The sequence below is a fragment of the Notothenia coriiceps genome, unplaced genomic scaffold (genome assembly GCF_000735185.1).
Source record: "Notothenia coriiceps isolate Sejong01 unplaced genomic scaffold, NC01 NC01_scaffold00028797, whole genome shotgun sequence".
Taxonomy (NCBI): Eukaryota; Metazoa; Chordata; class Actinopteri; order Perciformes; family Nototheniidae; genus Notothenia; species Notothenia coriiceps.
This window is the reverse complement of record NW_011361498.1, coordinates 400,149-413,487: the sequence shown is the minus strand read 5'-3', so window position 1 is coordinate 413,487 and position 13,339 is coordinate 400,149. Positions and strand designations below refer to the sequence as shown.

General features: G+C 38.7%; 1 protein-coding gene across 1 annotated transcript in view; it reads right to left on the bottom strand.

Moving 5' to 3' along the window:
- Positions 1 to 8,599, bottom strand: part of col7a1l (collagen type VII alpha 1-like) — a 38,494-nt gene extending 29,895 nt beyond the window's left edge. Inside the window, exons 1-5 of the mRNA XM_010786098.1 lie at positions 8,447 to 8,599; positions 7,518 to 7,585; positions 6,818 to 6,948; positions 3,356 to 3,503; positions 1,679 to 1,805 (exon numbers count right to left, since the gene is read on the bottom strand). Coding sequence (XP_010784400.1) covers positions 1,679 to 1,805; positions 3,356 to 3,503; positions 6,818 to 6,948; positions 7,518 to 7,585; positions 8,447 to 8,582 — 610 coding nt within the window. The 5' untranslated portion in view covers positions 8,583 to 8,599. The remainder of the gene's footprint in view (positions 1 to 1,678; positions 1,806 to 3,355; positions 3,504 to 6,817; positions 6,949 to 7,517; positions 7,586 to 8,446) is intronic.
- Positions 8,600 to 13,339: the final 4,740 nt, after the last annotated feature.

Here is a 13,339-nt window from a genome sequence, read left to right as displayed (position 1 = left end):
CTGTTCCAAAACCTCTTACAGTGCTGGGATATTGCTAGAGGCGTCAAGAAAATACAGAGAAACTATAACACAAACGTCTTAGCATTTAAAAGTGGAGGAAATAGGATATTAGGGGTGTGGCGATAAATAGGGAAATAAGGACAATAATTGGTTATAGCCTGATTCTCAGCTCATACAGTTATCTTAAAGAAAAAGCAAATAGTCGTCAAAACAAAACACTTATTCCTATGATATCAAACAAACACACCCCTGATAAGTAATTGATCTAAGAGACATGTGAGAAGGTGTGGAAACTCATGTATGTCAAATGATCGAATATTTGATATAAAAAGCCACATTGTCTGTACTGACTGAAGGCTTTTTGTGGGCTGTGTAATTTCATGCACAAATGTATGCCAGTTATTTCCTTGTAGCGACAGATCTGGATTTCTGCCAGCAGAGGGCAGTGTTATAGGACTTATAGTTTCTTTCATGATTTGGCTGCCTCCTGCTGGGATAAAATGTGCAGATCAGGCAAATGACTGCGAAATGATATGTAAAAAAGTGTAACTGCTGAGGATGAGAGGGCAGAACCCATTTTAATATCTGTATAAACATTCAGCAGGAGTGTGTGTTGCTGTAAGTGTGTTTGTTTGATCATTATTTGTGATAATTTTTACTCCGAGGATGTGTTTTTCCCAGACTCCGAAACACAGCGGGGGGATTGTGTGCTGCATATACAGGATATCCAAAGACCCTCGCCTTTCATCTGCAGGGCTGTAGCCTGGGGGGGGGGGGGATTAACTGAGAGGCAAGGAGGCTAGACAGTGATGGAGCCTTTCCTCTTCAGTAGGGAGCGGTAGGGGGGAGGCAAAAGAGAGGGAGCAAAGAGGGAGATGAGAGGGAGAAGGGGGAGAGAGTGCACGACCAGACAAGGGGAGATGTTGCAGTAGGAGACGTTATTGGAAAAAATTGGGAAAGTAGGAGGAGAGGGGGAGGGAAGATGAGGAAAGATGAAAGCTAAGCTGAGTGTGAGATTTTAAGTGAGGGGGTTTAGACAGAGTGAGGAGGTGAAAGTGTGAGTGTGAGGCTGAGTTCAAAGCAAGTGCTCATCCATCAACCAGGAGCACATTTACATTTCTTTTTGGCTTTTATCAGAATTCTAGTAGTAGGAACTGTATATTTAGAGTACATTCTTTTATTTAAATTACAATACAGCTTTCCCCGCTGATAGCTTCAAGTTCTCCATCAAAAATGTCAAATCTTAAAAGCTTGAGATGAAAGAGAAACATTGAAGTATTCCTCTCGCATGTCACTGTCAGTATGTGAAATAATGTGTTGTGCAATCTTACTAGAAGTCTAACTGAAAGGGAAGATGGATAATGAGATAGACCCCGGTTTGGTGATGTAGACACAAACCACTAGACTACACTCAAACTATAAAAATTGCATTTTCCAGAAGCACGCGATTTGCATTATTGATTCACAATACACATAGCCCAAGCAGTATGGAATATAAAGTATTTTAATTTAAGATATTTTTATGTCTCTAAATTGTCCACACTATTCTCCCCAATTCTCCTCTTATATGTGCTGAATGTGATTGAAGTGAAATGTACTGTTTATGTGACTCTAATACACGATCATTAGTGTTTCACTCAGATGTGTTGGACACTGAGCATGAGTCACTGTTACTTACTGCCTGTGATTTCAAACAGCACTTTGTCATTGAGGCCCAGTCTGAGTTCAGGCATCCCCGACAGGACCACGTTGAGCTTGATGGTGCCCACTATTTCACTCCGCAGCACATTGCCATTGGCGTTCACCTATAGTCAGAGGAGCAAAGAATCTCGTTTAACAAGAAAAGTATGGAATCACTCTTGAAGAATAGCATTCTGATCACTTTTATTAAGGCTATGATATCAGCTTTTAAGTCGAATCTCAGCAGAGCTCACCTTAAAGTACACAAGCTTTACTGTAAAACATTAAGTTGCTATATTTAAATAACGATAAACAGATCAGTAGTGCTGAATAACCACAACTGCTCAAAATTGATAGAAATAAAAAAACAAGCTGGATCTACCATGCACAATCTGTGGGACAAGAGTGAAGAGCTCTCAGTATGTAGTGTGAGAAATGTAAGCAAAACATCAAGACGAAGAACCTCTGAAAACATTTGTGTAAAGTCCCTGGTTACAGAACAGGAAGCTGCAGCTGCAGATTTGTAGAAGTGCCTTATCAGTTTCCTTTTGACTCATAAAAATGAGCAAATTGGTCCATGAGGTGTTTCTTCAAGGACATTAGATTCAAGAGGAAAATCATTTCTCTTCCTGTGGGTTTTCAAAGACAGCAGCGTGTCCATGTATACAAAACATTTCCACTTCTTAGCTGCACGATATCTGGGGCCCTTGTCCGTTCTTCTCAATAGGTTTATTAAAGTCTTATTGCCTTATAGCGTCACATTCTATCACGGATCAGTGGTTACTTTGTGTGAATCATAGCTGGCAGTAGAAGGTCAGAGAGATATAAATAAAACAATTATAAATAATTAGAAGAATATAATTACTCAACTTCTTATGAGTCAATTTTATTAATTGTTGGGAGGATTCATAACATGGCAACAGTGACACACTTTGCCTTAAGGAAGCACACAACTCTAAACCGAACTGTTAAATATAACCCATCATTTTTTATTTATCATCATTATGGGAGGATGATGGATAAAGCATATAGAACTGACATTGGAGTTAATACAGTAAGTGCATCAAAAGTATATATGAATATGTTCTGTTTGACTCCAGGTGGCCATTTGACATTCCGACCCTCTCCCTCTACTGCAATAGCATCCTCTACGGATTACCCAACAAAATCACCAATAAACTCCAATATGTCCAGAACTCCGCCGCTAGCGTGCTCACCTCCACCCGCCGCCGAGACCATATCACTCCATAATAATCACCACATGCAAACCTCCTCCACCGTCAGATCCCCACTCGTTGCCTAAAGTCCAGATATGCAAACACCCTTAAGACCACCAGGACTAAGCTCCAGACCTGGGGTGACAGGGTCTTATCTGCTGCTGCACCCTCCCTCTGGAACTTCTCCCCAGCCGCATCAGACAGTCAACCGCTGCACCATCATTCAAACAAGCACTCAAAACCCCCCCCTCACCCACACCACTACTCTGCCAGTTCACGATGCAGTTCACCATTTTTATTTGTAATGTTTCCTATTCACTACATCGCATCTTTGTTTGTTTTGTTTATTGTTTTGTAAAGTGACTTTGGGTATCTAGAAAAGCGCTATATAAATTCACTGTATTATTATTAATATTATATGCAGGAAATGTGGTTGAGAAAACAAAAATTGTCCTCACCAGTAGATTAACTGACTCAATGACATCCATGAAGACTTCGTTCTTCCTGTACTTGATGCCCTCTGACCGCCACGACACAGCGTTGGTGACGGTGGCAGGAGGTCGAGGAGCCCCGATCTCCAATTTATGACCCTGCTGGGTGATGTACCTTGAGGAGAGGAGGGCAGAAAGACCTGTATGATCATTTGTCAAACTGTTTAGTAATTAAGTGTGAAGCACCTGAAATCCCACAAGGGCAAAGTCCTCATTAAGATGCCTCAGACACAGACAACATTTTAAGATAAGAAAATATCAAGAAACGGCTACAGCGTTTAATAATAATTTGATTTCCTGATCTCCTTAGGAGTAATATAATAAATCCTATCAACAAAATAAGATTCTTAATCAGAAAAATAAACAGCATAATGTTTCATAGTATTAACACAATCTATCTTCAGAATTTCGTTTTCTATTTTGTATTAATTACACCTCACGATTAAAATAAATTAGCTATTCTAGTCTAAATAAATTACAGAAGGTCGTTATTCATGTTTATTCATGGGCGTAATTGAAAAAGGGAGATTTACATAAACCTATTGTGACTGCAGCCAAAGATAATATGACTTGCATGCATTTTTTACAGGATACTAAAATGTGTTGCTCATGTCTTGAACCACCAGGAAATAAAAGAACCACCACTTAAATAGGATTTGATGATCCAAAGATTGGACCTGGATTCATTGATATTGACCAAAGAAAAGAGATTAATGCAGTTTAAAATAATAATAATCAATAATTATTGTAAGTGCCCTTGCCCAACTCTAGAAACATAAATCAGTTTCTTCTAATTATATATGAGAGTTATCAGCAAGAAAATATTTTTTCTATGTGTTTTTCATTCCATCCATCCCTTCATCACTGCACAGTACAGCAGGCTGTCTCTTTATGTACAAGGTGGCTAGTTTGTTTTAACAACCTTCGTTCTGTGTCTAGGGAGACATGATGAACTGTCATGAGAATAGGATGCAGCTTAGAAAAACAACATGTGATCTGGCCTGTATTCAACACCTTCCCCCCTGCCACTGTTCACTCCTACTGCACAGCATACTTCTAATTTATGCCATCCGATTTCCACTGGAATATAATGTCCAACACATTTGATTGAAGTGTAAGTGATTATTTGGTTCATGTATTTATGGTGTACAACTTTCTTTACATATGAAACCAATGATCTTAGCTAGGAAACCTACAGTGTGGTGGCAACACTGTTGTACAATTTTCGTAACTTAAACATTTCTTTTTTGTGTGGCTCTATCTGTAAGGAAATTCCACTCTCCCCCAAAACATCTGACACCAACAAGGTGTTTGAAATGGTACCCTTGCTGAAATAGTGTTAAAGCAGACAGGGTACTAATCTTGGAATGACATTGTGCTTGTTATTCATGTCACCAATGACACATGTGATGTCTCATGTGCATGGGTATGTATGCGGCCTTTTCTTTTTAAATAGACCAACTGGAATGGAATCTGTGTTCCATGCAGTTTCTAATTTAGGAGAGGCTGCACATAGTTAACACGCCGAACAACCAATGTTTTTATCCTGCTGCAGACTACTTTCCATACTGCACTGTGCATCTGGTAACACACATTGCAATTGTATAATATATCTCGTTCTTGGTACAACTGTTCAAAATATAAAAACTGCTGTTTCGCTCAAATAACTAAACTGTTTCTCACGATCCATTATCATTCATTTGGGGTTGTGTTTCTGCTGAAAAGATACATGTAAAATCAATATTTACACAGTTTTAGCTCAATTTTTGGTCCCTATCAACTACTGAAGTAAAATCTCTCTTTAACTGAGCAATGCTTCAGTTTGTTCACTAGCTTGTTGCTGAGCAGGTAGTGTACAGCCATTCTTTAGAATTCCTTGTTTTCATTAATACGATGCTATGAGAGTTAAACAATGAGATGAAACTTGATGTTATCATCTCCTAATGTTTCCAATGTCAACACCCAAAAAGTGCTTGACAAACAAGTTTTAGATTGATTGACAGATTGAGGCAGTATGTTCTCCCTAGTTTTCTGTCCCAGTTCCTCTCACATACAGGGTGTCAAACCCATTTTGGTACAGTACACAGTAAAGAGCCAAGAGATAAAAGGCGTTGACAAGTGGGTTTGAGGTCGACTTATGGTTGTTTTTGTTGCTTCGCTGTTTGTTCTGTTTTGCCCTGATTCTCCCCCGAAATGCTAATGAAAGAATCTGGAAGCGGAGATTGGCAGCAAACTGAGACATTAGCATAACAATAGGAATCACAACAAACACACACACGCATGAAGATTCATACACACATATGAACACATGCATCCCTGCACTCTCACTTACTCAGTCTCTTACATCCATCCACACATACAAGCAAGCACGCAAGCACGCACAAACAAACACACACATATTTATACTTCACCAGGTAGTAAGTGTTATAATGAAAGTGGAAAGAAAAGCATTATTTTTGTTGGTTGGGTCATGAAAGGGTCAGACAACTGGAATAGCTTATAGACAGAGAATGACGGAATGGGTGTGTGTGTGTGTGTGTGTGTGTGTGTGTGTGTGTGTGTGTGTGTGTGTGTGTGTGTGTGTGTGTGTGTGTGTGTGTGTGTGTGTGAAATGACAGTTGTGTGTTTCCTTGGAGAAGAGCAGGGCCTTTCTGTCTGAGAGTCTCGAGTGTGTCCAGCTGACAGTTTCATTGTGTCTGAGTGCCAATAGGAGCCTGGTAATTATCAGCCCTATTCAGACACTAAACACATATACACACACACACACCTCAGCCTAACCTTGGAGCACAAACAGCAAACTAACTAGCCCAATCACATTTAAGACATTAGAAGGGTAAAATAATGTACAGTGAAATTGTGTGATTTCAAATATAATGTAACCATTGATTAGCAGCAAGGCGTATCATGTGTACACAAAACGAATGATACTGTGGTATTGTAAAGTAAATGTTCAGCATTCCAATGAAACATCACAGTGCAAACTGCACTATGAACACATAACTTTTGTGTGTTTTAGTTAATTTGAGAATGAGAAACAACAAATAAAGCCAATGGCAAAACATAATCATTATGTATTATTACTTACCTGTCTGTTGGTCACTTACAGTATCAAGTACAAAGCTGGTATCTTACTTAAACATGCTCATGTTTTGTTCTTGATGGCTGGTTCAGGTACCACTTGAGCTAATGGTCACATTAAAATCAGACTGGAGTGCCTTAGTGCATTAGAGCCTTTGAGAGTTTTAAACTTTGACCTTACACCCTCATGTGCAGATTTAATGTTACACTTCAAATGCCCAAACAGAGAGCCTAAACACATAATTGATAGTCAAGTTGAATGTAAATAATTAGGACCTTTTTCATGGTTAAGGAAAAACATTGGTACAGTAACTGATACCCTTTGTTTTCAGTCATGTAATATCTCCTTACTCTTGTAGGATCTTGCTGTCCGTTGTCTGAGGGAAACCAAAGTCCATCACTTCGTCCATCAGCTCGTACACCGTCACAAAGTTGTCACGAATACTCTCTTCCTCAAGCTCCTTAAAGTACTCCTTAAATACCTACAAAGACATACAGGCAGACGTAGTTTGACATACACTGCATGTTATATTTTCTAGCCAATTATGTATGTTTAGCTGATGCTTTTATCCAAAGCGACTGTACATGTAGCTATAAAATAGGCAAGTAGTTTTGCTGTACTAACGTGCTTTTTTATTGGTTGTTAAAGTGTAGATTTATGCAAGCTGTTGGCTTTATTCAAGAAGCAAAAACCTGTCATAAGATGTTTTATACAAAGTAGCAGCATCGAAAAGATAAACTGTATAGTCAATGGGAAAACAGCCAATGAAATAGAAAGGGTAGTTGCACCTCATGTTGTCAGGGGATAATGACAAAAAGCACCTTTCATGCTAGCCACAAATAAACATTAAAGAATGTGACAGGGAAGTTACCATATAGGGTCAAAATTGACGGTCCCAGCATATCTTATATTTTTTTGTTGATAAAAATGTGACTTAAACTTGTAGATTTTCTGTAATGTTCTACTTGTATGAGCTTATTCTCATTCCACTATACCTACTTTAAGCACAAGTAGTAAGTAGAAGACTTGGACTTATGCAAACAGACTCACCTGGATGATTTTATAAAGAAAAGAGTACACCAGAGCAGCGTTGGCATTCTTCTTCGTCATCGCCACCACTGGACAGACTGTTAAGAAACAACTATACATCTACAAGTGACAGTATTTGAGCTGAAAAACTAAATTGTACAAACTAGAAACTGTCGAGACGGAGACATGCAGGGAACCTCTATTAATGTGCTGAGGGTGGTTGTGAGATGAATGCAATGAAATAAATCCTAAAAGAATGCATCACAGTAGCAAGCAATTGAGAACATGGCCACAGGGAGGTAAACCAGCTCACATGTCTAATGTAGTGCACTGGGAATACCACTTACTCACAACTGCAATATCATGCTGAATTAATAATGTGTAAGGAAATGTGACTGCCCAATGTTGCATTATGAGAGGATATATAGTGAATTACACATCACAGTGAATCAGTGTTAAAAAAAATAATTGGCTGTGCGACATGATGGGATGAAAGAGAAGCTGAGAAGCCGTCTGCTGCTGAGATGTGAAGCTGGAGACAGCTGAGGGTAGAGGCCATTCAGCTCTGTGTGTTAAAGGCTGTACTCTACATCGCTGCCAGGGCTACTCGATTATGGCAAAAATCATAATCTCGATTATTTGGGTCAATAATTGATATCACGATTATTAAAAACAATTATCCATTTACTTTGAAAACATCAATTTATTGAAAAAATGTAAATAGTATGTTTTTAACAGTTGATTAACCTGAACTTTAAGTATAATTCAACTGAAAAACCAATAAAAAAATAAATAATAATAATAATAAGAAGAAAATAATCGTTTTATTTCGATTACGTTGTTTTCGTAATCGTTGCAAGCCAAAATCGTAATTGCGATTAAAATACGATTAATTGAGCAGCCCTAATCGCTGCTACATTTTATATGCAGACATGAACTCAGAAGGATACAGTAAAGGTTGCTGTGTTTGATCCACAGGAAGTGTGAGGAGCCATGGGTGACCATAGGTGTCATCTCCGCCTCCTCTTCTCTCTTCATCAGGATGGGCATAAAATGGTCGATCTCATTCATGTCCATGTTCCCCATGTAGTTACGGCAGATTAGCACCTGAAACCATAATGTTAAACACAATAAATGAAGTCCGAAGATATAATAGTTGAGCCTCGACACTGTCATTAAATGTGCATATATACATGTATACTGTATGAAACCTGAACACTCAAGCTTAAACATGCTAACTGAATAACCTAAGGGATGGAGTTTGCACCATTTTCCAAACTATCTCGAAATGTAATGTTCAAACTGTGTGTCCAACTTTTGATCATGAATGATGAATGACCACCTTCTCAACTTGAAACAGAAGCCTAAGCCTACTTTACGAAAACTCAAGAAACTTTCAGGTTTTAAAAGAGCAGTCAATAACAAATGTGTCACTACCTTACATTAGAAATGTGTCCACCAGCAGTATGACTATGAATTAGTTATTATTATTATTTATATTATTACTCAATCAACATAAAAATAGAAATGGCAGAAAATGTTAGTTTTTAGTCCTTCAAATATAGCAATGTTCTGCTTTTTAATTTAGTAGGCAAACAACTGTAAATGAGGCTAGCTAGCAAGTCAATGACCTGGACACGTCTATTATTGCAGCTTTTCCCCATACTAAAAACAGAGACTCCTACAGTAAGACTTGTATTTCTGCCTTTGAAGCATCAAATGTCAATGCAAATTAAAAACATCTTTCTTTGAATCTAAGAGCCTGATATTGTGATGATTTTTTAAGCATTATCTATTCACTTTATTTTATGAAACCCCCTTATCTCCCTATCATAGTAACACACATGCACACAACACGCTGAGTCAGCAGTCCTGCTAGAGTCCAGACAAAGTGAAATGAAGAAAGAATACAAAGCTTCTACGTTTGACTGATCTAGAGGACATGCACGCACGCAGACACAACGTCCCCCCTTTCTTTAATAGAGTCTGTTGCACAGGGTCACACTGGAGCGCATACAACAAAGGCATGAGGAAATAAGAAATGAACAAAAAGGAAATGCCTGAAAAGTAAAGTAATCTGGGGGAGAATAAAGGATATGAACAGGCCACTGCTCGGCTTCTGAGAGAGGAGACAGAATCCGCAAAGCAAAAAGGTCAGAGGTCACCAGAGACGGAGAGTGAGGTATAAAGTATAATAAAAAATCTTTGCATAAAAAGAAATTGCAATACTGACGACCGCTGTAAGAAATCCAGAGGTTCACTTTGTAGTTCTGGAAGTAAACTTTGATGGAAAAACTTTACAGAAAGAATGTTGGAGGCAACTGAAGAAAGGTCAGTCTTAACGGCAAATGAAGGATGAGATCAGAGGATTTACTTTAACAGCATTTCTAAATGCAGAATCCATATTTACAATGGATTCAAAGCTAGTGTGTTTCACATCGACAAGTTAAGAGTTCATGCTATTTTAGTGCTGAAACAATATAAAAGTGACTCAATAAACTTAAAAATGAAAATAAATGAATAATCACATAATTATCAAAATAATACCTAGCATCTCATATGTGAGGATTGGCTGCCTTTAAGTTTTTGTTTTTTGGAAATGTAATGTCTGTGGGTTTAGGAAAGACTTCCGGGCAAAATAAGCAATTTTAACGATATTATCTTGACGGGTTTGTGAAAATGTGATGGCTTTTTTTGCATTCTTCTGGAATCATTCAAACAACATGAGTAGTCCATTATTGTAAATCCCACTCATCCAAAACCTACACAGACCCACACTGCACTTATGGAGAGTTAAAAGCAAACACTGCATAGATTCCGGCCTCCACATTGTGCAAAATGCATAAAACCTTTGAGTTATTTCTCGTTTTTTGTAAAATAAAAAGGTTGATTTCTGCTTGAAGCAATACAGAAATTATTCACAGAACAACACTATCAATGTGTTTCACTAATCCTGTGAGATTAAATCAACACATTTCTAAAGTAAGGTAGTGACACATTTGTTATTGACTGCTCTTTTACCCTTTCTGTAATTTAACATTGTTGTTAAATTGATGCGTGTTTGCCTTTTTTCTGAAAAACTGCATTTTCTTTTTGAGAGCTGTTTTAGTCAGCTGAATGCGGAGATAGCAGCATGTTGAAGGTTCCTCCTTTGACAATACAAACTGTTTGGGGCTTGAAACTGTGACAATTAAGTCTTTGCTACAACACAATCACAATGATGGTTTAGAATAGTTATTTTTGTACCTTTAAGTTGTTAAGGTTATTTGAAAGTCAACATATCATTGTGATGTCACGTTGGTTTGAATGTGTGTCAGTTACACTTAGTTTGAAAAAGAAAAACATCAGATAGTGTTGAATATTCAGCAGAGGCAGAGTACATCAAACAGAACACCTCACACAAACAGTTAGCATATTTCATGCCCCAAAGCAGAGTGCAGCTACTTCATAATCCAGGTCTCATTAAATTCTACTGTGAGAAGGCACGATAATGTCTTTTAACAACATTTCTGGGAAGTTGTGATGGCATTTACAAATACTTGCTAAATCAATTCAATCACATTCCCATAAATACATGATTTATATTTGGCATGTTTCTTAAACAGGTTGAAATAACAATAGGTTAGCATAGATACAGCTTTAATATAAAACATACTCTAGCAGAAATAACAAATGTAAAGAGGTAGAAGGGAAATAGGACTATAAGATAATAGGCAATGAAGATAGTTAAAAAGTAAAAGGATGTATACTGTAGGCTACTGATGATACCTTGTTTAAAATTGCATTTTCTACATCAGAATATCATACTGAGGTTATCCATTTCCGATAAAACTGTGAGTCTATTTTTGTTGGTAACAACATATTTTTCCTTAAAACAACTGGTGGCCTTAAAAGTCCCAAAGGGATTCTCGTTTCATGTATTTTTTTTATTGGGACACACAAGGCAATCAGTGACTTTTCACAATGTGTGAAATCAATAGGAACCACTCGCTCTGACGTCTAAAGGTAAATGGCAACCTCACTGGAGTGTATCACTGAAAAGCAAACAGGAACACCCAAAATCCTACAAAACTATTTTCAGGACGTTTGGAGAAAAATTGCAACACAAACCTTAAAGCATAACTCTATCAACACTGTGAGAGAAACCTCACAAAATGATAATTGTGATGATACTTTAGAGCAGGGGTCGTCAACTGGCGGACCGCGGTCCGCATCCGGACCCAGACGCAGACCTACGGACCCGGAGCTATATCAATACATTAATAGGGGATTTTTCGGCGCCTCCCGCTTTTTTAACGCTGATTTGGGTGACTTGTGTAATTCGTGGAGAACCGAAGAGAGTTTTTCGTTTTTTTTGGGGGGAGGGGGGGGGGGGTGGGAGTCCGTCCGTCAGTCCGATTCTTTTTTCAAAAAAAAGAAGAAAGAACATTCTAGACCGCAAAAATAATTAAACAGGTTCCCTCTGAACACAACANTTAAAATTAAAGACTGTTAATTTATTTGTAAGTGGGCAAACGTACCAAATCTGCAAGGGATCAAATACTTATTTCCTCCACTGTGTATCAATTTTAATTGTTTGTAATCACACTTGAGTTTATTTTAGAGCTTTAACACTTCAATGTCTTTAATGGAAAAACATGTTTTCAATTAAAATTGATACACAGTGGAGGAAATAAGTATTTGATCCCTTGCAGATTTGGTACGTTTGCCCACTTACAAATAAATTAACAGTCTTTAATTTTAATGGTAGGTTTATATAAACAGTGAGAGTAAGAAAATCCAGAAATTGATATTATATAAAAGATAAAAATGTATTTGCATTTAACTGTGGGAAATAAGTATTTGATCCCCTTGCAAATCATGTGTTAGTAGCCTACTTGGTGGAGAAACCCCTGTTGGACACACAGAAGTCAGACGCTTCTTGTAGTTGGTCTCCAGGTTTGTGCACATCTCAGGGAGGATTTAGGTCCACTCTTATCTGAAGATCCTCTCCAGATTCTTAAGATTTCAAGGCTGATGCTTGGCATCTGGAAGCTTCAGCTCCCTCCACAGATTTTCTATGGGATTAAGGTCCGGAGACTGGCTAGGCCCCTCCATCACCTAATGTGTTGGGTGTCGTCAGCGTAGCAGTGGTATGAAAAACCATGCGGGCTAATGACAGATCCGAGCGAGTTTGTGTACAAGGAGAAGAGGAGGGGACCAAGAACAGAGCCCTGAGGGACCCCTGTAGTTAATTGACAAGGGTCGGACTCTGACCCTCTCCAAGTTACCCTGTAGGTGCGGTCTTTGAGGTATGAGGTGAGGAGGGAAAGTGCAGTGCCTGAAACTCCAAGTTCTTGGAGAGTGCGAAGGAGGATCTGATGATTCACCGTGTCGAATGCAGCAGACAGTTCCAAAAGGATGATGACAGAGGAGAGGGAGGCTGCTTTAGCCATGTGCAGTTCCTCAGTGACAGCAAGGAGAGCAGTTTCTGTTGAGTGACCTGCCTTGAAACCAGACTGGTGCGGAACAAGAAGGTTGTTCTGATGGAGATAACAGGAGAGTTGTTTAAAGACAGCGCGTTCAAGTGTTTTGGACAGGAACGGGAGGAGAGAGACAGGCCTGTAGTTTATAACATCAGACGGGTTGAGAGTGGGTTTCTTTAGGAGAGGGTTTACTCTTGCCTCCTTGAGACTGTTTGGAAAGTGACCAGAAGTTGTTGATGAAATGGTTGAGAAACGTTAGAATATCAGGAGCGATAGTTTGAAGGAGGTTTGAAGGGATAGGGTCCAGAGGACAGGTGGTAGGACGGGCAGAGGTAATGAGGGTAAGAACCTCACTTGGAGAGAGAGGGGAGAAGGAGG